The 24,139-nt window shown below is 40.0% G+C and overlaps 1 protein-coding gene across 3 annotated transcripts in view; it reads right to left on the reverse strand.

The window, feature by feature from the left end:
* Positions 1-24,139, reverse strand: part of znf423 (zinc finger protein 423) — a 499,271-nt gene that overhangs the window by 205,138 nt on the left and 269,994 nt on the right. For all 3 annotated transcript variants that reach the window (XM_062961910.1, XM_062961911.1, XM_062961912.1), the window contains one exon: positions 10,299-10,383. In XM_062961910.1, coding sequence (XP_062817980.1) covers positions 10,299-10,383 — 85 coding nt within the window. The remainder of the gene's footprint in view (positions 1-10,298; positions 10,384-24,139) is intronic.

Below are 24,139 nucleotides of genomic sequence, written 5' to 3' on the forward strand. Positions count from 1 at the left end.
GTAAGTTCATTTTATGCAATTCTATCTTTATTTGTAGTCAATTTGTTAACCAATGTTTTTTTAGTCAATGTTTTCAATATATTGTGATGTTTTGGTGCTACATTTGTAAATACAGTTATTACTACATAACATTACCGTGTTATGGACTGCTTTTTCTGTTGATTTGTTGTAAAACATGATGTTTTTGGTGCTTAATTTGTAAAATCATAATGTAATTTGACTTTTAATAGGCTTTTCCTTAATCCCTCCTTATTATCCAACATTTCCACCTATCCAACGTTCTGCCAGCCCGTTTTTGTTGGATAAGTGAGACTCTACTGTATACAATAACTTTTATATTTGTATATTTGTACATAGATACAAATTGTATATTTGTGCATATAAAGTCCTATATGATTCGCAGGTCACTTTGACCATGTCAAATCATGTCCATTATTGTCAACGATAATAAGTAAGTACTTTTGAGTGTAGGACTACTCCAAAATTAGCTTTTTGTTGGATTCCCAACCTTTGGTCCTCCAGGTGTTTTGGACTTCAGCTCCCACAATTCCTAACAGCTGGTAAGATGGCTGGGATTTCTGGGAGTTGAAGTTCAAAACACCTGGAGGACCAAAGGTTGGGAACCACTGGATTAAGGCCTTCAAAATGTGGAGGTTGGACTTGAAGAAATGGTGGAATAGATCACAGACATTTCTTACCAACAAAAGGATACTACAGAAAAAGGTAACAAATACAGGATCAGTATTTAAACAAAACACCCTTCACAATTCTGACTTTGCAATTAGGACGCCACATATGTTGTTGGAAGACCACCACCACCAGTGGAAGCCAGTATGGAAAGAACCAGTATGGAAATAACCTTCTGGCCAGCATAATCATTCTAGTGGAAAGGTAAGTGATATGGAGATGGAGATTTAGGGCGGTTCCACACATACAGTTACCCTGGGAACATTCGCATTTAAAAAATGTGAATGTTCCCAGGTTCCCATCCACACACACCTCAGAAAGCACATGAGCTTTAACGCACTGTGCTACCAGGGTGGGAAAGAAACTACATATGAGACCAGAACTATACCTATTGGGCCTTAAAATTTTGAAATTGGACACAAATGAGGAAAAAATCCTAAACTATCTGGTTATAGGAGCCAGGATCGTCTTCGCCAAATTATGGAGAATAAACCAGATCCCTTCAATTAACCAATGGCTATTAAAAGTATGGGAAATAAAGACCATGGACAGACTAACTTTCCTGATAAAGAAACACCATGGACAACCAATAAAATAAACAGACTGGTCAATATTTGAAGAGTACATAAGGAAAAAACGGACATACCCTAAAGAAATTCCATAAGAACAACCAGAAATACCCAAACCTAGCAATACAACATGTCGCTTCATGAGGCAAATGACCCCCCTACCCAAATTGATAGCCATCCTACAACACGGAATAGCCAACACCACAAGAGGACCACTTTCTAACATCCAAAGACCCAACCGTCCCTCCAGAACCTCTCTCTCCCCCTCCCCCTCCCCCTCCTCAAACTCACCTTTCTTTTTTTCCCTTTCTTCCTCCCCCTTTTCCTATAACCTCCTCCCCCAGCTCACCCCTCCTCCACCATCCACCCTACCCCCCCACTCCTCCCCCCCATTTTTGAACTCCTCGATTTTAAACCTGTATGCAAAAATACTTAATAAAATCTATATGTCAAACTGTAAGTTGCAAGATTTGAATTGTTGTATCATGCCTGATTTTGCCTTTACCCTGTAAATGTAGTTGGATTGATTGGTTATTCAGAACTGTCAATCAATGTTGTTTGCATCACTTATATTGCTTACTCAGCTCAATTGTTTGACTCCACCCTTTCCTGGAGTGGGTCAGTGTTTTTCATTCCACCATCAAGCTTTCTACCAGATGGACATGAGAGAGAGACGGCTCTAAAAACCCTTGATTAAGTTACCTCTCAGCACCAATTCTGAGGTTCTTACCCTTGAAACTTATGCTTCAGGTTCAGGGCCAACCTGAACAACGTTGAGGAGTCTCAAGAGCCTTCAAATCAGTTCTTTGGCACCAGAGGAAGACTGTGTCTTCAAACATAGGCCATTTGGACTGAGGCTGAGGACTGCTCCGGCATTCACAGCCATTGAGAAAGAGGGACCTGGAAAAGCTTCTCAGCTACAAAGTTCCTTGGACTTAAGACAACCAAAGACTGTAATGTATATTTTCCTTTACCCCTTTGAAACTTCCAGCTTATTGGGATAACCTTTTGTGAACAATAAAACCAGTTTTGAGTTATCTACAGTGTTTTGGTCCTTGGGAGTTCAGTTTCCCTAAAGGAGGGCAAGAAGCAATTCCCTTGGGAAAGATGTCACGTCCATGCCTCTTTCGCTAAGAGTTATAGCCCCAGGCGCAACGGCACACAGGAAAATAAGATTTTGACATCAAAAAGAAGGTCAGCTGCTGTACTCCTATCCTTTCTGCCTTGTTTTTATTTGTGTTGTACATTGAAATGGTCATATGACTGGTCAAATAAATAAATTACTATTAACACGAAGAGGATTGCACCTAGACAAAGTTGCAATCGTTATGCTTGGACAGACCTATGAACCAAGTGTCACCACATTATGCCCCATTGTTTGGGTCCAGCCACGGAATCATTCTGCAACAGAATATTTGCACTGGATGTTGATAGATCACCAATATCCCCACCTCACTTTGGCTGGTTTGTGCTTGAAATTCATATCCAGCTGCCTAAAGACACCTTCTTCACACAGATCTTAATAAAAGAGGGGGAAGGGGAAGGTTGGTGGGAATGAAGTGAAATCACTATGGTCCAATTAGCAAAGCTCTCACCCTTCGCACCTGCAAACAAGAGATTGCATTAACACCTGCCACAAAAGCAAACATTTTTAGATAACTTCATCTTAACCTCCCTGACACTGCCGGCAAGCTCCTTGCTTAGCGCTACCGTGGAAATTATGATGAGTGACAACACCTATTTTTCTAGGTTTTGCTCTAATCTTCAGTGTCGGCGTTTCAACATTGGCGCATAATTCGCATTAATGATAATCGGCGCTCCGTACGTGGAAGAATAGATTCTTTAAATGCTAAATTGTTCAAGGGATATCATTGCGATTATCAGAGACGAACGCCGCACACGAACACGCAACGCAACACTGTAGGGCCCTTGACAGATCTTCAGCGACATGCGTCTGGAGTGGCATGTGTAAGGAACTCCTCTGCGGTCTATGCATCAAAATAAACTAAGCTCTTGAGCCTTCACATATATTTATAACATCTGTGCCGATAGATAGATAGAAGAAACAGTTCTCTGCATTCTTCGGGAGGGGAGAAAAAAAAGCAAGCCTTACAGCTGCATCAGAAATACAGCCCTTTGGATTGTTGTATTTTTTTTCTAACTGGGTCTCATCTATCTAAAGTGAATGTTTGTATGTTTGTATGTGGCAGCTTTCTGATTGGCCGCCACTTTCACCGGCCACTGAGACCACCAGAAATGACTGATCTGGCCCAAACTTGACACATTTAACCCCCATGATGCACTTTATGGCCTGGTGCCATTTGGAGGAGGATGGACCACAGATGATGGGATTTGCAGTACTTTCAAACACTTTAACTCCCACAGTCTATTACAATGCCCACCAATCATGGAAATGGACCAAACTTGGCACACAGAACCCCTGTGGCCCCCTTTATGTCCTGATGTATATTGGGGCAGGATGGACCAAGGACCACTGTGATGCCCATGAATGACAAAACTGTATCAAACTTGACACGCAAGTGCAGGGTAGCCCACTTTACATCCTGGTACAGTTTGGGGGAGCACGGACCGTGCATGATGGGACTTGCACTATCTTTACTCACTTCCTGGAACTACTGTGACCCCCACCAATGACTGATCAAAACCAAACTTGGCACATAGAGCCACCATGGCCCACTCTACATCTTGGTGAGGTTTGAAAGAGCTTGGACCTTGTATGATGGGACTTGCAGTAGGTTCACTCACTTCCCGAGACTACTGTCACCCCCATCAATGTCTCATCAAGACCAAACTTGACACACCCAGGACTCACTCTACACCCAGGTGCAGTTTGGAGGACGATGGACCATGGACGATAGGACTTCCAATACCTTCACTCACTTCCTGAGAGCACCGCGACCCACACAAATGACTGATCAAGACCAAACATGGTACATGGAGCCCCCATGACCTACTCTACATACTGTCTCTGTTTGCAGGGGGATGGACACTGGACGATGGGACTTGCATATGGGATTTGGAGCTCACCTCCACCCACTGAACCCATCTGACATTGGATATAGGCTACACTTGGAGAACAGGCAAACAATGCCTTTCTCAAATGACCCGGGCACCGCCGGGTCTCCAAGCTAGTATATAATAAAAGTGAATGTTTGTATGTGGCAGCTTCCTGATTGGCCTCCACTTTCACAGGCCACTGTGACCGCCAGGAATCACTGACATGGACCAAACTTGGCACGCTTAACCCCCATGATGCACTTTACGGCCTGGTGCCGTTGGCGGGACGATGGCCCATTGGTGATGGGATTTGTAGTACTTTCAATCGCTACGAATCCCACAGGCACTGCGACGCCCAGCAGGAACGGAACTGGACCAAATTTGGCCCACAGAACCCCCATGAACCCCTTTCCGTCCTGGGGTAGATTGGGGGAGGATGGACCAAGTAGCTTCACTCACTTCTTCCTCTGGGAGTTGTAGTTCACCCTTAAAGAGACAGCACTGAGCCCAGCCGACTTCAGATCTGGACTAAACTTATCACACTGCCTCATCATACCCATCTGAGTATACAGGCAAGGTTTCAGGGTTATTGTCCTTTGGCTCTGGGAGTTGTAGTTCACCCTTATTCAGACAGCACTGAACCCAGCTGACTTCAGATCTGGACTAAACTTGCCACACTGCCTCATCATGCCCAACTGAACATACAGGCAGGGTTTCAGGGTTATTGTCCTTTGGCTCTGGGAGTTGTAGTTCACCCTTATTCAGACAGCACTGAACCCAGCCAACTTCGAATCTGGCCCAAACTTGTCACACACGTTTCTCAAAAGATCCGGGCACCACTGGGTCCCCAAGCTAGTTCCAAATAAAACCAAGGCTTGAAAGCCTTTTGTGAAAACAAAGATGGTAAATGCAGAATGTGAGCATCACAAAGAGCAAATCTTTCCCCCCCCCAAAAAATCCTGCAAAGGCAACAAAAGTTGGGTTTCTATAAAAAGCACACACACACACACACAAGTTAAACTTCTCAAGCATCTTGTTTTGACAACGTGTTTCAGAAACTTGCCACATTTAAACTATGGAAATGTGAGCAATTCAATGTCATGACACACAAAATTGAAGCATAATTGCCTCTAAGTGGTTGACTAGCAGCGAGCGCTTCTCTTCTTCCCCTCCCTGCGCCCAACAAAACCGAAAACGCGTGCCTTAAAGTGGAAGATCTTGTCAAAAGTTTCATTTCAACGTACGTGGGATGGGAAAGGGACAAGGCTGCATTAAGGCATTTTAAGCGGCTTTCCAAATGGAGACAATTGTGTCTTTCAAGCCTCCCCAAGGCGAGCGAAACAAGCGTTTGAAACCTACATCCCAAGTGTCCAAATTTGGAAGACAAAATGGAAAGTAGCAAGAGCTGGCACCAAATGTTTCACTTTCAAGAACTTCAAGGAACAAAAGCTCACGAAAAAGATATAATCGTGCCGTTCTCTATCTCAGTATGGATTCTGGGGAGAATTTAACCTCTTCTATAGACCAGCAATCCAATGACACCACAAAGACCACAGTCAGAGATGCAAGGAAACTACATTTCAGGGTTGTTGTACGTTTTCCGAGCTTTATGGCCATGTCCCAGAAGTATTCTCTCCTGACGTTTTGCCCACATCTATGGCAGGTTGTGAGGTCTAATCAAGGTGATTAATGCTAATCAAGGTGATTACCGTATATACTCGAGTATAAGCCGACCCGAATATAAGCTGAGGCACCTAATTTTACCACAAAAAACTGGGAAAACATTGACTCCAGTACATTTCAGAAATAAAAATAGATACCAATAAAATTACACTAATTGAGGCATCAGAAGATGAAATGTTTTTGAATACAGTAGAGTCTCACTTATCCAACATGAACGGGCCAACAGAACGTTGGATAAGCGAATATGTTGGATAATAAGGAGGGATTAAGGAAAAGCCTATTACACATCAAATTAGGTTATGATTTTACAAATTAAGCACCAAAGCAACAAATTTGACAGAAAAAAGTAGTTCAATACGCAGTCATGCTATGTAGTAATTACTGTATTTACGAATTTAGCACCAAAATATCACAATGTATTGAAAACATTGACTACAAAAATGCATTGGATAATCCAGAACGTTGGATAAGTGAGACTCTACTGTATTTACATAAAACTGTAATTTAAGATAAGGCTTTCCAACTTTGATTAAATCATCACTGTCATCTTCTTCAATGTAAATGTGCTTATGTATCCTTTTAATAATAATAGAGTAAAATAATACATGTAATAAGACTAACAAATGCAATCAAATAATAAATGCAATAATAAATAGAGTAAAATAATAAATGCAATAACAATAATAATATCAGAATGAAATAATAAATGTATTAATAGTAATAAAAATAGAGTAACATAATAAATGTAATAATACCCAAAATAATAAATGTACCATATATACTCGAGTATAAGCCAACACGAATATAAGCTAACCAGGACCCGCACCCGAGTATAAGCCGAGGGGGGGGGGGCTTTTTCAGTCCTAAAAGAGGGCTGAAAAACTAGGCTTATACTCGAGTATATACAGTAATTAAAACATTCACACTGGCCTCCAACTGACAAGAGTTCTTTCTCCCACCCTGGACCTTCCATAAATTGTTTCAGAAGCATTCTCTCCTGATGTTTCATCCACATCTATGGCAGGCATCCTCAGAGGTTGGAAACAAGAAAATTGAGATATCCCCAGGCAGGAAGCAGCCAGGCTTTGAAGCTGCAAGGCTTTTCAATGCTAATCAAGGTGTCTAATTACAACATTCTCACCGGCCTCCAACTAACAAGAGTTCTTTCTCCCACCCTGGACCTTCCACATATATATAAACCTCCCTTGCATAGTTTTCCAATATACAGTACCTCCCAACCTCTGAGGATGCCTGCCATAGATGTGGACGAAACGTCAGGAGAGAATGCTTCTGGAACATGGCCATACAGTCCGGAAAACATACAACAACCCTGTGATCCTGGCCATGAAAGCCTTCGACAACACATTAAACTACATTTCATTTTTCAGATCCAAAACTTACTGACAAGCCGAGAGAACCATGGTTTGCGTAAGCCGTGGTTAGCTGTTACACCACTGAGAAAATACAATTAGAGTCTCGCTTATCCAACCTTCGCTTAGCCAGCATTCTGGATTATCCAACGCAGACTGCCTTTTAGCAGTCAGTGTTTTTGAAGTCAATGTTTTCAATACATTGCAATGTTTTGGTGCTAAATTAGTAAATACAGTAAATATTACATAACGTTACCATGTATTGAACTGCTTTTTCTGCTGATTTGTTGTAAAACATGATGTTTTGGTGTTTAATTTGTAAAATTATAACGTTTTTTGTGTGTGTCAGGAGCGACTTGAGAAACTGCAAGTCGCTTCTGGTGTGAGAGAATTGGCCATCTCCAAGGACGTTGCTCAGAGGACAAGTGGATGTTTTGATGTTTTTAACATCCTTGTGGGAGCTTCTCTCATGTCCCCGCATGGAGCTGGAGCGAAGAGAGGGAGCTCATCCGCGCTCTCCCCGGGTTGGATTCAAACCTGGCAGCCTTCAGGTCAGCAGCCCAACCTTCAAGTCACAAGGCTTTAACCCATTACACAATCAGGGGCTTCTAACAATAATAATAATAATAATAATAATAATAATAATAATAATAATAATAATAATAATAATTAATAATAATAATAATAATGGGATCTGCACGCATCATCCGAAAATACATCACACAGTCCTAGACACTAGGGAAGTGTTCGACTTGTGATTTTGTGATACGAAATCCAGCATATCTATCTTGTTTGCTGTGTCATAATAAAATAATAATAATAATAATAATAATAAAGTGTTCGACTTGTGATTTTGTGATATGAAATCCAGCATATCTATCTTGTTTGCTGTGTCATAATAAAATAATAATAATAATGATAATAAAGTGTTCGACTTGTGATTTTGTGATACGAAATCCAGCATATCTATCTTGTTTGCTGTGTCATAATATAATAATAATAATAATAATAATAATAATAATAATAATAATAATGTGTTCGACTTGTGATTTTGTGATACGAAATCCAGCATATCTATCTTGTTTGCTGTGTCATAATAAAATAATAATAATAATGATAATAAAGTGTTCGACTTGTGATTTTGTGATACGAAATCCAGCATATCTATCTTGTTTGCTGTGTCATAATATAATAATAATAATAATAATAATAATAATAATGTGTTCGACTTGTGATTTTGTGATACGAAATCCAGCATATCTATCTTGTTTGCTGTGTCATAATAAAATAATAATAATAATAATGTGTTCGACTTGTGATTTTGTGATACGAAATCCAGCATATCTATCTTGTTTGCTGTGTCATAATAAAATAATAATAATAATAATAATAATGTGTTCGACTGTGATTTTGTGATACGAAATCCAGCATATCTATCTTGTTTGCTGTGTCATAATAAAATAATAATAATAATGATAATAAAGTGTTCGACTTTTGATTTTGTGATACGAAATCCAGCATATCTATCTTGTTTGCTGTGTCATAATAAAATAATAATAATAATAATAATAATAATAATGTGTTCGACTTGTGATTTTGTGATACGAAATCCAGCATATCTATCTTGTTTGCTGTGTCATAATATAATAATAATAATAATAATAATAATAATAATAATAATAATAAAGTGTTCGACTTGTGATTTTGTGATACGAAATCCAGCATATCTATCTTGTTTGCTGTGTCATAATATAATAATAATAATAATAATAATAATAATAAAGTGTTCGACTTGTGATATTGTGATACGAAATCCAGCATATCTATCTTGTTTGCTGTGTCATAATAAAATAATAATAATAATAATAATAATGTGTTCGACTTGTGATTTTGTGATACGAAATCCAGCATATCTATCTTGTTTGCTGTGTCATAATAAAATAATAATAATAATGAGTATAAGAGGAATAATAATAATAATGAGGAAAAGAGGAAGGAGAATCCGAAGGGAGAGAAAAGGAGCCCAAGCGGCAACGGGAAGAGAAGGAGGCGATTTATCAACACATGATTGGTCGATAAAACTTAAAATAGTGTATAAGTACTAAAATAATTGATAAATATTAAAATAAATATAGCGTCCCTACTTTGTGGATTTTCCCTCATTGCGGGTGGTCCAGAAACGTAACCCCCGCAATAAGTAAGGGAACACTTTATACTGTATACAGAAGTATATTCAAGATAAAGTGGAGCTGAAATATAATAATAATAATAATAATAATAATAATAATAATAATAATAATACAGCCTATAGCCCCTGACATTTGTTAGTGAGTATTGGGCTTTCTTTCTTAATTTCCAATCATAACATAATTTGATGTTTATTAGGCTTTTCCTTAATCCCTCCTTATTATCCAACATTTTCACTTATCCAACGTCCTGCCAGCCCGTTTATGTTGGATAAGCGAGACCCAACTGTAAGACCATTACTCTGCCTAAAGATGGGAAGCAAGATCTAACGTGTGATATAATGTAACATTTGTCATAAATCAAAGACCAATAATATAAAATCAAAATCCAGCATAAAGAGCAGATATGTAACTTGAAGCTATTGTTTCCGTACTGCACGAGTTTCAACCATAGAACGGAAATGGGAGACGTTCACACTCAACCCAACAACAACCCACATCTCTCTCATTAAAACTATTTTTATCTTGAGGATTATTCTTAAAAATGATGTGGCTTGGAGAAGTGAGCCAACTATTTCCTTTTGCCCAAGACTGATGGGAAAATTGACTCCGAATATTCCTGATCCACACATATCCTCGTGGACACAATGGCACCTCAATGGTCCCTCTGAGTCAGCTCCTCAACCAAATGCATTTATTGAAGGCAGGTATGAAAAACGGCACTGAGTAGAAAAGTCCAAGGAAAAAGAAGTAAAGACTCTGTGAAAAAATGAAAGTATTCTTACCTATCATGTGATTTGCAACATGGATCTGTATCTCTCTTTCGTTCTCAAAGGTCATCTGGCACTTGATGCATTGATAGGTCTTCTTCTGTTTAAACAAGAGTAGCAATAAAAAGTAGTAAGAAAACGACATTCAATAGGATCATTTGCTTGCCATAGGAAAAATATAATCTTGTACGAGAGTTCACATATACATGCTCACAATCTATATAAATATATGGGGTTGAATGAAAAGTAACGCCTCCATCTTCGTTACTTGGGTTTGGATGGGAATCTACATATATAAAAGGGTAATGAAATTTCGGCCTAGGACAAAACAACAAAACTACACATCCCAGAAACACTAAACTTGGCAGCACAACCCGTCATCCATGCCTCTACGTTCATACAACAGAAAGAAAAGAAAAATAAAGTCCTCATTAGAGGGAGAGGAATAATTGTTTTTATCCAATTGCTGCCAGTTAGAAGGCTAAGCTCCACCCACTTGGTCTCCTAGCAACCCACTCAGCCCAGGGACAGGCAGAGTTAGGCCTCACAAATGAGAGTAGATGAATAGGTACTGCTCCGGCGGGAAGGTAACGGCGCTCCATGCAATCATGCCAGCCACATGACTTTGGAGGACTCTACGGACAACGCCAGCTCTTTGGTTTAGAAATGGAGATGAGCACCAACCCCCAGAGGTGGACACGACTGGACTTAACGTCAGGGGAAAACCTTTACCCTTTACCTTAACTACCACCAATTCCTCAATACTTTATTTCCCATACCACCATATTTGCCACAGCAACGCGTGGCTGGGCACAGCTAGTATTTTAATAAATGAAACTCAGAAATAATCCTTAGAATGTGCTCTTTAACTACCAATATTCACTTTTCCACATAATCACCAGACAATTGGATACATTTATGTCAACGATGAACAAGTTTTCTAAAGCCGTCACAAAAGAAGTCGACACTCTGTTTCTGCAACCGGCGTCTCACAGTACCCATTGTGCACCTTACTTGCCCAACTACGCACAGTACTCACATCAACACAATCACATAAACAGCTTGCATTCTTTGATGAATCTCCTTTGGGGTGACACCTTCTGCTGTCAAAAATTCAGTGACTGCACATTGCTTAAGTTGCATTGACTGACCCTCTCATTGAGGACCCCTGCCTTAGACCATCAAACTATTGTGAGTTCGTTGTTCATTATTGTAAAAACCTACTTGGATATTTTAAGCAAGAGAACTATGGAGAGGAAAAAAATATTGCAGAACTTCGGAGCAGAATAATGGACGGATTCCTTGCAGAAGTGAAGGTGTGAATCCAAGAGCTACGGAAATCCTACAATGAAATGTGACACTGACTTTCTTTGCCCATTTGTTCAACCTTCTCCTGTGTCACACTAATGAAGCTTAGCTGCTGAAACAAGGAGATAGCGTGAAGAAGCAATTACATGAGCCATTTATTCAATCAGAGAAGATGAGGTTTGTATTTAAGAGTGGCAGGGGTGTGTCCTCATGGTGCCGAGACCGAATCAGAAGGAAATCCCTGGGAATAATTTACGCAGGGATGAAAAGTCAAAATGGCTGTGGCAGGAAAGCAATGCCATGACAATATTTTGATGCCCATCGTTCATGTTTCCCTCCTTTCTTTTGCAGATTAGCTCATTTTATATTGTCAGACAAAATGGCAGGAATGTCCATTGCGTACTAACTGCATCAAGGAGAATACTTGATCTGTGCTAATTTGTATACAGATTGTGCAAGTACAGTAGAGTCTCACTTATCCAACACTCGCTTATCCAACGTTCTGGATTATCCAACGTATCTTTGTAGTCAATGTTTTCAATATATCGTGATATTTTGGTGCTAAATTTGTAAATACTGTAATTACTACATAGTATTACTGCATATTGAACTACCTTTTCTGTCAAATTTGTTGTATAACATGATGTTATGGTGCTTATTTTGTAAAATCATAACCTAATTTGGTGTTTAATAGGCTTTTCCTTAATCTCTCCTTATTATCCAACATATTCACTTATCCAACGTTCTGCCGGCCCATTTATGTTGGACAACTGAGACTCTACTGTATGTAAAAACACAGAAAGAGATGTATTACATGTCTACCTATAGCAGAACAGAACAAGTAGTCTAAAGGTAAGCAGAATTTGAGAATATGATACAGGATGTACAAAATATAATAGTTTTACTGGATCTGCACAGAATCTTGACATCGGTTGTTCAGCCCCAACCACATTCTGGACATGGAAATCACAAAGTATCATAAACCCTAAGAGATGTGTTGTTGAAGGCTTTCCTGGCCAGAATCACAGGGTTGTTGTGTGTTTTCCAGGCTGTATGGCCATGTTCCAGAAGCATTCTCACCTGACGTTTCACCCACATCTATGTAGGCGAAATGTCAAGAGAGAATGCTTCTTGCACATGCCATACAGCCCGGAAAAGACACAACAACCCTAAGAGAATCCAAGAATTCAGCTATTTCCATTGCATTTCCATTTAATGTGTTGCCTTTTCAAGATAGAAGTTCGCCTAACGTGATTCCAAATGCATCCCTCTGAATTTTGCAATTTTGCTGGTGGTTCCAAAGTCAATGGAGCAGTGAAACTCCTCCAGGATTTTGCCTGCACTTCAAATTGGTTAACCAAGGCGTTGATTCCTACATAGGTTTAGAACTTTGATAGCTATTTCAGTTTCAATCAAGGGTTTGGAGAACAAGCCCTATGAGGATCGGCTTAAAGAGCTGTACATTTTTAGCCTGCAGAAGAGAAGGCTGAGAGGAGACACGATAGCCATGTATAAATATGTAAGTGGAAGTCATAGGGAGGAGGGAGCAAGATTATTTTCTGCTGCCCTGGAGACCAGGACGCAATGGAACAATGGCTTTAAACTCCTGGAAAGGAAGGAGATTCCACCTGAACATGAGGAAGAACTTCCTAACTGTGAGAGCTGTTCAGCGGTGGAACTCTCTGCCTCGGAGTATGGTGGAAGCTCCTTCTTTGGAGGCTTTTAAGCAGAGGCTGGATGGCCATCTGTTGGGGGTTCTCTGAATGCAATTTTCCTGCTTGGCCCATGAGGTCTCTTCCAACTCTATGATTCTATGATCCTAACTACAGTAAAGGAGATTCCACCTGAACATGAGGAAGAACTTCGTCACTGTGAGAGCTGTTCAGCAGTGGAACTCTCTGCCTCGGAGTGTGGCGGAGGCTCCTTCTTTGGAGGCTTTTAGGCAGAAGTTGGATGGCCATCTGTTGGGGGTTCTCTGAATGCAATTTTCCTGCTTGGCCCATGAGGTCTCTTCCAACTCTGATTCTATGACTACAACTCCCATCACTGTTCTCAATAAACTAAGCTGGTTAGGCTGATGGATCCTGCAGTTCAACAACATCTGTAAGTCCAGGTCTTACAGGAAATCTTGGACAGAAGACACAATTAAACACTACCTATCCAAGTGTGTGTGTGTGTGTGTGTGTGTGTGTGTGTGTGTGTGTGTGTGTGTGTGTGTATATATATATATATATATATATATATATATATATATATATATATATACACACACACACACACACACACACTGTATATACTCGAGTATAAGCCTAGTTTTTCAGCCCTTTTTTTAAGACTGAAAAATCCCCCCTCAGCTTATACTCGGGTGAGGGTCCTGGTTGGCTTATATTTGGGTCAGTTTATACTCAAGAATATATGGTACATTTATTATTTTTCTCTATTATTATTATTGGTATTATTACATTTATTATTTTTCTCTATTATTGTTGCTACTATTACATTTATTTTACTCTATTATTATTATTATTATTAATATATTTATTGTTGTCGAAGGCTTTCATGGCCGGGATCACAGGGCTGTTGTATGTCTTTCGGGCTGTGTGGCCATGTTCCAGAAGCATTCTCTCCTGACGTTTCGCCTACATAGATGTAGGAGAGAATACTTCTGGAACATGGCCACACAGCCCGAAAGACATACAACAACCCCAATACATTTATTATTTCACTCTGATCTTCTTCTTCTTCTTCTTCTTCTTCTTCTTCTTCTTCTTCTTCTTCTTATTATTATTATTATTATTATTATTATTATTATTATTATTGCATTTATTATTTTCCTGTATTTATTATTATTACATGTATTCTTTTACTCTACAATTATTAAAAGTATACATAAGCACATTTACATTGAAGAAGATGAGAAGAATGATTTGATCAGAGTTGGACAGTCTTATCTTAAATTAGAGCTGTATGTAAATATTCAAAAACATTTAACCTACTGATGCCTCAATTAATGTAATTTTATTGGTATCTATTTTTATTTCTGAAATTTACCACCCTCGGCTTATACTGGAGTCAATGTTTTCCCAGTTTTTTTGTGGTAAAATTAGGTGCCTCGGCTTATATTCGGGTCGGCTTATACTCGAGTATATACGGTATATATATATTCCTGTTGTAAAAAGAACCCGGTAGCCTCTCTCTTTCTCTCTTCTTCTTGCCCATTAATTATTTTTCAGAAGGCTCTCCCTGTAACCACTTTCTCCCTCAATGTTTACCTTGGAGATTTTTCGAGATTCTCTCAGCCACACCTGCAGGATTTCAGAGGTGTTCTTGTTAGCGGAGTATTACAGGCATCCAGAGCATCCTCTATATTCCGAGCGTGCCCTCTCCCTCTCGAGCTACAAATATCAATACATCCTGGCACTTACTGAAACATGTACTCCTATTGTTTTTAATGTAATCTCAATATAGCTCCTCTCTGACTATATATTTTTTTTTGTAATCCTCTCCTGTTAAGACTCGGAGTAAAGGAGGTAGGGAAAAAAAAACCCACTTGCACATACACAAAAATCAATAATGGTCCGAAATAAAAAGAAACACAGGGAGAGAGCGAGAAGAGCTGGTCAAGAATTATAGAGTAGTAACGTCATTTCGACAGCTGTAGGCTGTTCGGTTTGTATTGCGTGCACAAGGCAGGCTTGAGTAAAAACGGCTTTTTGCCTGTTGTATTACAAATCAACAAGAGATTAGAAAACAGAGAACATGTTGTTCAATTTAGTTTGACTGGCTATCTTTGATAAGCGCTTTTAACAAGCTGCTGAAAGTTACTGTACTCTGGAAAGGCAATTGGCGTTCGGGGCCCCCGGCTGTAATTTAAAAAATTTATGGGGTTGCATGTGACCAATATGCTTCTGAGGTCAAGCTCTTTGTCTCTGTGAACCAAAATGAAATAGATAAATAATCTAGCACTGCCATCCTAACCTAATTGCTCTTGCACTTATTTGCACAACCCTACATTTCACCTTTCCCTCTTTCTCTACTTGCAATTACATGGAACTCAATAGCCAGGTATTAAAGGATCTAGTCAAAACTGCTGGAAGACTGAGGACCCATCTACACCAGCATTTCTCAATCTGGGGGTTGGGACCCCTGGGGGGGGGGTGTTAAAAGGGTCACCAAAGACCAGTATTTTCTGTTGGTTATAGGATTCTGTGTAAGAAGTTTGGCCCAATTCTATCATTGGTGGGGTTCAAGGGACTCTTTGATTGTACGTGAACTAAAAATCCCAGCAACTACAACTCCCAAATCTCAAGGTCTAGTTCCCCAAACTCCACCAGTGTTCACATTTGGGCATATCGGATATTCGTGCCAAGTTTGGTCCAGTTCCATCATTGTTTCAGTCCACAGTGCTCTCTGGATGTAAGTGAACTACAACTCCAAAACTCAAGGTCAATGCCTATCAAATTCTTCCAGTATTTTCTGTTGGTTGGGGGAGTTCTGTGTGCCAACTGTGGTTCAGTTCCATTGTTGGTGGAGATTAGAATGCTCTTTGATTGTAGGTGAACTATAAATCCCAGCAAAATCACACACACACCGCAACCCTATCAGTATTCTGATTTGGGCGTATCGGGTTTTTGTGCCAAATTTGGTCCAATGACTGAAGATACATCCTGCATATCAGATATTTACATTACGATTCAGAACAGTAGCAAAATGACAGTTAGGAAGTAGCAACGAAAATAATTTCATGGTTGGGGGTCACCACAACATGAGGAACTGTATTAAGGGAATGCAACATTAGGAAGGTTGAGAATCACTGTGATAAGTCAAGAGTAATTTCACAGAGATGGGTGAGCACCAATGCCATTTCATGGGGCCAGTCATCGCTGGACACTGTTGCCCTTCCTCTGCCCAAGCATTAGAAAGGTCAGAAATGTCACCATGATGGAGAGAGTAGAGGGGATTGGCACTACTATTAGATTCTCCCGAGATGGAGTAAGCTGATAGAGTGGTGGAAGTCTTCTACCACTCTACTCAGAGAAGAGGATGATTCCTTTTTTGCATAAGAGTGAAGGCACATTTGTTGTATGTCAGCCTGTGTCTGTTCTTGTGTCTGTTCCTTCTGATCAGCCTGAAGCTGACTTTCATACAGAAAATGATGTTTCACTTGCGGAATGTGTGTCTGAACAGCCGGTCTTAAGTGTAGATCAGACAGATTCAGATGACCCTTCACCAACTTTTGCAAAGTTACACTCTGGAAGTGATTCTGATGTGGATAGAGAGGACGTAACCTTGAACCGAAGACAGGTTTACAACAAAGATAGAGAACTCTCAGTAAAGCTCAGGCGATCAGTTCATTTACAATTGAAAAATAAGACAGGTGTCTCATAAGGAAGGAAGAGTGCATTTCTCAATGGGGAGGGCTTTCATTTCATGTTGCTTTCACTTCTCAGTTGAGACAACTTTGCTTTGCCCCAGGTTCACGTTTTCCAAGTGTTCCTTGTTTCCAAGGATTTATGGTGTTGGCCTAAGGGATTCTAGGTTGGCTTCCTGAATTACTTTATCCAAGTTTGGCCAAGGATCTTGTTTTGCTATGTTGTCTGGTTTTTACCTGCCTTGCTCCATGGACTTTCTACAGCTTGATGTTATGGATTTAATCTGAAACCTTAGAAGACATTATTTCCTCATTATTTTTTGGATCGTACTTTTTACTATATTTTGCTTGGCTTTTTTATATCTTCTATAATAAACTGCTTGCTGTATATTCAGTTGGTGTGTTGCTAACAGTTGAAGGGATCTCTGCGACACATTGATCATGAGTAAGTTGACCCAGGCTTTTAGGGTTGACTTTTTGACTATAATTTCTAGACTTATGTATGAATATATAGGGTACTTCTTCTCACCACAGTCACAGATATGTAAAACATGGAGTGTTGGGAATCCACATTGTGTCCTGTTTTGTCTTTCAAGAACAGCCTTAAAACAATGTGGTAAGTAAATGAAAGCTGCTTTACTTCAGCAAAACATAAACAGCACACTCAGTGGTATAATGCAAAAGAAAGCAAGGAAGTCTTAGGGCAAACACAATCTCTGATAAATTCCCAAATCAAGTAGCAGTCTTACTTCAGACAAAGAAACAGCAATAATCCTTAGGAGCAGTGTCCCAGATGCAAACTCGAAGCAGGCACAGGGGGAGCGAAGGCTTAGGCTTTGGAGTCAGTTTGTTACCAGCAAAAGCTGACTGCACCTGGTTCTGCTTTATAACCCTGAGTTCCCTCACAGCTGCTAAGGCAGTTCTCAATTACTCATCTGCATTTTTGACAGCTATTCTAGCTGAACGACATCTCTGCTCTGTTTCTTTTCTCCTCTCCTGAAATGTGGGTACTTGCCCTTGTCCGACTGCCTCTCAGATTCATGAACGTTTTCCAGCTTCCCTTACTCTTCTGAAGAAGAGGAATCCCTAACACATTGTGAGTCAAGCAGCCCTGCTAAAGGGGAATTAGCTGCATACACAAGGCAGCTTTACCCCAGGGATCTTGGGGGGGAGAGGGGTTCACATTGTAATTCAAGCAATGCTGCTAAAGAAGCATTAGCCACACTCACAGACTGCTGCTACACCCCAGGGACCTGGGCCTGGCTTGCGTCCTTCTAAATGTCAAGGTTGGCAGTGTCAGAGGAGACAGGCCAAAGCCCGGACCAGGAGCAGTTATAAGTCAAGCGGATGGGGTCCGTGGAGAATGATGAGGGTCCAGCCCAAAAGGGCAAATGCATTGTTTGCATCCATCCGCCTGCTCCAGAGATTGTTATTGTTCTGGGCAAGGTAGAACGGCAGGTCGAAGGCATTAGCATATATGCCAATCTCGGGCTCCTGTGTAAAGTGTAATTTGGTGCAGGTCTGAATTCTGATTTTTCATTATCTTCTACAAAAGAAATCTGCCCTCTTGGGAGGAGATTCAAAGCATTTACTTTGTTGAAGAACTTAAATTCTCTCCTGAGGAAAGAAGAGGTACGGAAGCTCTTGCTGAAGAGACACAGTTAAAAGTAGGCGTGCGGGAGGAGAGCGGTAGCAATTTCCACTCACGACAACTGTGTTATGGGAAGGGAGGGGGGCAGAGAGAGAATGGGTTCAAGCAAGAGCTTGGAGTATTTCAGCTTCTGTGTGCACCCTCATATAAAATCGGAATTAGTACGGCATAAAAGACCGAGCCTGTTCTTGAAGACGAGTGCGAAACACAATGAAGCACCGCGAAGTAGAAAGGCGACAGTGGGGCTAATAAGTAGTTTTTGGATGATGAACTCTCGAGAGGCTTCGCACTGAAGGGAGAGGTGTTTCCATTCCGTATTTTATTCTCTGCAGAATTAGATGTATATCACAGCTGGAGGCTGGTCTAGTCACCGATTCGCTTGACCCCGAGGGAGCACTATGCAGTTGCAGGGAGTGAAACAAAGCAAAGAATCTCTCGCTCGGATTGTTTCAAGCTCAGAGAAATCCTTTGAACTCAACACATTGTCACGATTGGCAAGATCTACAAGAGAGACTTTTAACAGCTCTATCCCGGCCGCAGACAAGACAAAGTTTCATCAGGGGCTTCCAGCTCAAATGGGGGGAAAGGACCTTCTTCTAGTGTCAAGTACATTGACGACTTTATGAGTGTGATTTTTTACACTCATATTGAAGGGACTATAAACCAAAAAATAGTAAACGTTTGCCTATGTGGCTTTGCCTCTGCATATGCCTCTCCCTTCCTCTGAGCTGGTACCTTTCTCCAGAAGGTTCCAAGACCAAAAGTTAGCTTTAAATCAACAAGTGAGGTCACAGGTATCACTTATGCCAAAGTAGCTGTGGAAGGTGAGGAAGATCCTCAGCCATTGGTCAATTTTAGATAAGCCAAGGTATATATTCTCCATACCTCACAACCTCTGAGGATGCCTGCCATAGATGTGGGCGAAACATCAGGAGAGAATACTTCTGGAACATGGCCACACAGCCCGAAAGACATACAACAACCCTATATATTCTTTGTTTGCTACGACATGCTTTGCGGCGGCCATTTGCATGGTACAGACTTTTAGGGTGTGTATGGCTGTTTGCCTTATCATAGCTGTGATAACAATAAACTTTGCTTTTTGTATCTCTCACGAGACTGGGTTTTCTACCTGTTTTCCCTCCTGAGCCAGGACCCATTGAAGGTAAATTGTCTTACAATATTATGCACACATCCCCTTTGCTTGCTGACCATGGGCCATTCCGAGACTCAACGGTCCTTCCAATGATATTTGGGATGCCAAGAAAGGAAGAACCTACTGCACAGCAGATATTATTTTCCAAATTCTGTGGACTTGAAAGCCCTCTCAGAAGGTTGCCTATGTGCTGAAACTGCTAAGAATCATATTAAAGTACAGATGCCGGTGGCAGACTTATCCACAGAAATTCACGTTAAGACAGCAGCTGCCGGTTTGATCATGAACTAGTCTGGGAATAGCTTCTACTTAATCAATGTTTTGCGCCAAAGAAAAGAAAATTGTTCACATTTGACTATACGCAGTACAGTGAAGATATCCTTCAAAGATAAAGAGAATGGGAAATGGAAAATAAAGATTTCCACCTGCTTTCCCCCCCTTTGGAGCTATGGAAAAGGAATGCCTAAAAAAGTTCTGATTCTAAACAGAATGGGGCTTGGTTCGTAATCAAGATGGAATAATAATAATAATAATAATAATAATAATAATAATAATAATAATAATAATAATAATAACCTGCTTTGATTGAAGTCAAAAATCAGAAAATCCTCAAAGGACAGCAGACAAAAAATCAGTACAAGAAAACCGCACTACAAACTAGAGCTGACAGCTGGCACAACAAAACATTGCATGGAAAGTTCCATGACAAAATTGAAGGAAAAGCTGATATAAGGAGAAGACCTGGCTGTGGCTCACGAATGGGACCCTGAAGAAGGAGACAGAAGGCCTGATCCTTGCAGCCCAGGAGCAAGACATCAGGACAAAGGCAATTCAGGCCAAGATCGAAAAATCAGCTGATGACCAAAAATGCAGACTGTCCAAGGAAGCTGACGAAACCATTGATCATCTCCTCAGCTGCTGTAAGAAAATTGCACAGACAGACTACATACAGAGGCACAACTATGTGGCCCAAATGATTCATTGAAACTTATGCCTCAAGTACCACCTCCCAGCAGCAAAGAACTGGTGGGATCACAAACCTGCAAAAGTATTGGAAAATGAACACGCAAAGATACTGTGGGACTTCCAAATCCAGACTGACAAAGTTCTGGAACACAACACACCAGACATCACAGTTGTGGAAAAGAACAAGGTTTGGATCATTGATGTTGCCATCCCAGGTGACAGTCGCATTGACGAAAAACAACAGGAAAAACTCAGCCGCTATCAGGACCTCAAGATTGAACTTCAAAGACCTGGCAGAAACCAGTGCAGGTTGTCCTGGTGCTGATGGGCACACTGGGTGCCGTGCCAAAAGATCTCAGCCAGCATTTGGAAACAATAGACATTGACAAAATTACTATCTGTCAACTGCAAAAGGCCACCCTACTGGGATTTGCGCACATCATCCGAAAATACATCACACAGTCCTAAACACTTGGGAAGTGTTCGACTTGTGGTTTTGTGATATGAAATCCAGCATGTCTATCTTGTTTGCTGTGTCATACAATAAAATAATAATAATAATAATAATAATAATAATAATAATAACAACAACAACTTTATTTTTGTATCCCGCCATCCATCTCCCCAAAGGGACTTGGGGCGGCTCACATATGGACAAGTCCAACAACACAAGTTAAAACACTGGACAATCAATTGAAAATATTATAACTACATAGAACAATGAAACCTATCAATAGAATTAAAAACAGGACAATAATAATAGCTAAACATTCAGAGGGTAAACATTGTGTAGCACTCTGAAGAGGGCTCCTAGGAGTCATAGTAAAGATAAAGGTAAAGGTTTTCCCCTGACGTTAAGTCCAGTCATGTCTGACTCTGGGGTGTGTTGCTCATCTCCATTTCTAAGCAGAAGAGCCGGCGCTGTCCGTAGACACCTCCAAGGTCATGTGGTCGGCATGACTGCATGGAGCGCCGTTACCTTCCTGCCAGAGCGGTACCTATTGATCTACTCACTTTGGCATGTTTTCGAACTGCTAGGTTGGCAGGAGCTGGGGCTAACAGCGGCCGCTCACGCCGCTCCCCGGATTCGAACCTGGGACCTTTTGGTCTGCAAGTTCAGCAGCATAGCGCTTTAACACACTGTGCTACCGGAGGCTCAAATTTTAATTGTGTCTGTTTAATTTTAATAATTTCATTTCATGTCTGTCTGTTATGCCTAAGGCACTGCATAAGTGCCATTTGTAAGCCGCCTTGAGTCCCCCCCAGGTAGAGAAAGGTGGATATAAATATGGGAAACAAACAAACAAACAAACAAATAGAAGCATCTCTGGTTCGGGGCCTGTCACCCTCAACTTTGAGCAGGATAGTAAAGCCGATATGGGAAGCCATCCTGTTGCTCTTGTGGTTATTTACAATCAAGTTGACTTGGACATATGGCAATTCTATTAATGAAAAACCTCCAAGAACTCAAATCGTCAAAAGCCAGGCATTCAAAAAGGCAGCACCATTTAAAAGAGAGTAGAAGTAGTTGTTGTACATTGTTGTTTTTATACTTATGTCACTGTGTGTATACGTAGGTCTTGGCTTTCATGGCTGGAATCACTTCTTGTTGTGAGTTTTCCGTGCTGTCTGGCCATGTTCCAGAAGCATTCTCACCTGACGTTTCACCTACATCTTTGGCAGGCATCCTCGGAGGTTGTGAGGGCCTCACAATCTCCGAGGATGCCTGCCATAGATGTGGGCGAAACGTCAGGTGAGAATGCTTCTGGAACATGGCCAGACAGCACGGAAAACTCAAAGCAACTCATTTTCCCATTGTTTAAATTATTTTGATTATTTCAACTCTGGAACTGCTTTCAGTTGTTTACATCGGTTCACTTTGCACAACCTTGTAATTCCATAATAAAAGGTAGGATATGAATATATTAATAAATAAACATTTTAAGACTTATGGTCACCCTTTCCAGCAGGTTCAGGATTGACAATAGCCATTTTTTAAATCCCATTGAGAATTACTGAATATACTCGAGTATAAGCCTAGTTTTTCAGCCCTCTTTTTAAGACTGAAAAAGCCCCCCTTGGCTTATACTCGGGTGAGGGTCCTGGTTGGCTTATATTTGGGTCAGCTTATACTCAAGAATATATGGTACATTTATTATTTTTCGCTATTATTGTTGCTACTATTACATTTATTTAACTCTATTATTATTATTATTATTATTATTATTACATTTATTATTTCACTCTGATATTATTATTATTGCATTTATTATTTTACTCTATTTATTATTACATGTATTATTTTTCTGTATGTACATTATTATTATTATTATTATTATTATTATTATTATTATTATTACATGTATTATTTTACTCTATTATTATTAAAAGGATACATAAGCCATTGACATTGAAGAAGATGAGAATAATGATTTGATCAGAGTTGGACAGTGTTACCTTAAATTTGAGCTTTATGTAAATATTCAAAAATATTTAACCTACGGAGGCCTCAATTAATGTAATTTTATTGGTATCTACAGTAGAGTCTCACTTATCCAACATAAATGGGCCGGCAGAATGTTGGATAATAAGGAGGCATTAAGGAAAAGCCTATTAAACATCAGATTAGGGTATGATTTTACAAATGAAGCACCAAAACATCATGTTAGACAACAAATTTGGCAGAAAAAGTAGTTCAATACCCAGTAATGCTATGTAGTAATTACTGTATTTATGAATTTAGCACCAAAATATCACGATATATTGAAAACATTGACTACAAAAATGCGTTGGATAATCCAGAACGTTGGATAAGCGAGTGTTGGATAAGTGAGACTCTACTGTATTTTTATTTCTGAAATTTACCACCCTCAGCTTATACTGGAGTCAATGTTTTCCCAGTTTTTTGTGGTAAAATTAGGTGCCTCGGCTTATATTCAGGTCGGCTTATACTTGAGTATATACGGTAGTTTATAAAAAGATGCAATTGTCCATCTATATTTCAGAAATAAGATTGTGGAATGAGCAGTGCTTGACACACTTGCTTCATGCCACAAGTTTTGACAGCACAGCTTAATAGGTAGCAGGAAAATAAAATAGGTTTTTTGGAAAACAAGAACAGCTGGTACCTTAAAAAATAATTAAGCATGTAATGTTGTATTTTTACAGTTAGACAAACACATCTGTGTCCCATAGCTAAGTACTGCAGAACTGGCATATCTGAAGCCAAGGGTTAAAGCCAATTGTTAGTCTCAGTTAAAGGAGGCGCATTGAATCAATGGCATTTACATAAGTGCTCGCTTAGCAAGTTCCCATTGATCCAATGGGTCTACCTAATGGGGATAACAAGTGGATGTAGGCACATATTTTTTCCCAATGTTTGCATAGAACTTACTTATATGGAA

This window comes from Anolis carolinensis, unplaced genomic scaffold (assembly GCF_035594765.1).
Source record: "Anolis carolinensis isolate JA03-04 unplaced genomic scaffold, rAnoCar3.1.pri scaffold_9, whole genome shotgun sequence".
NCBI classification, from domain to species: domain Eukaryota; kingdom Metazoa; phylum Chordata; class Lepidosauria; order Squamata; family Dactyloidae; genus Anolis; species Anolis carolinensis.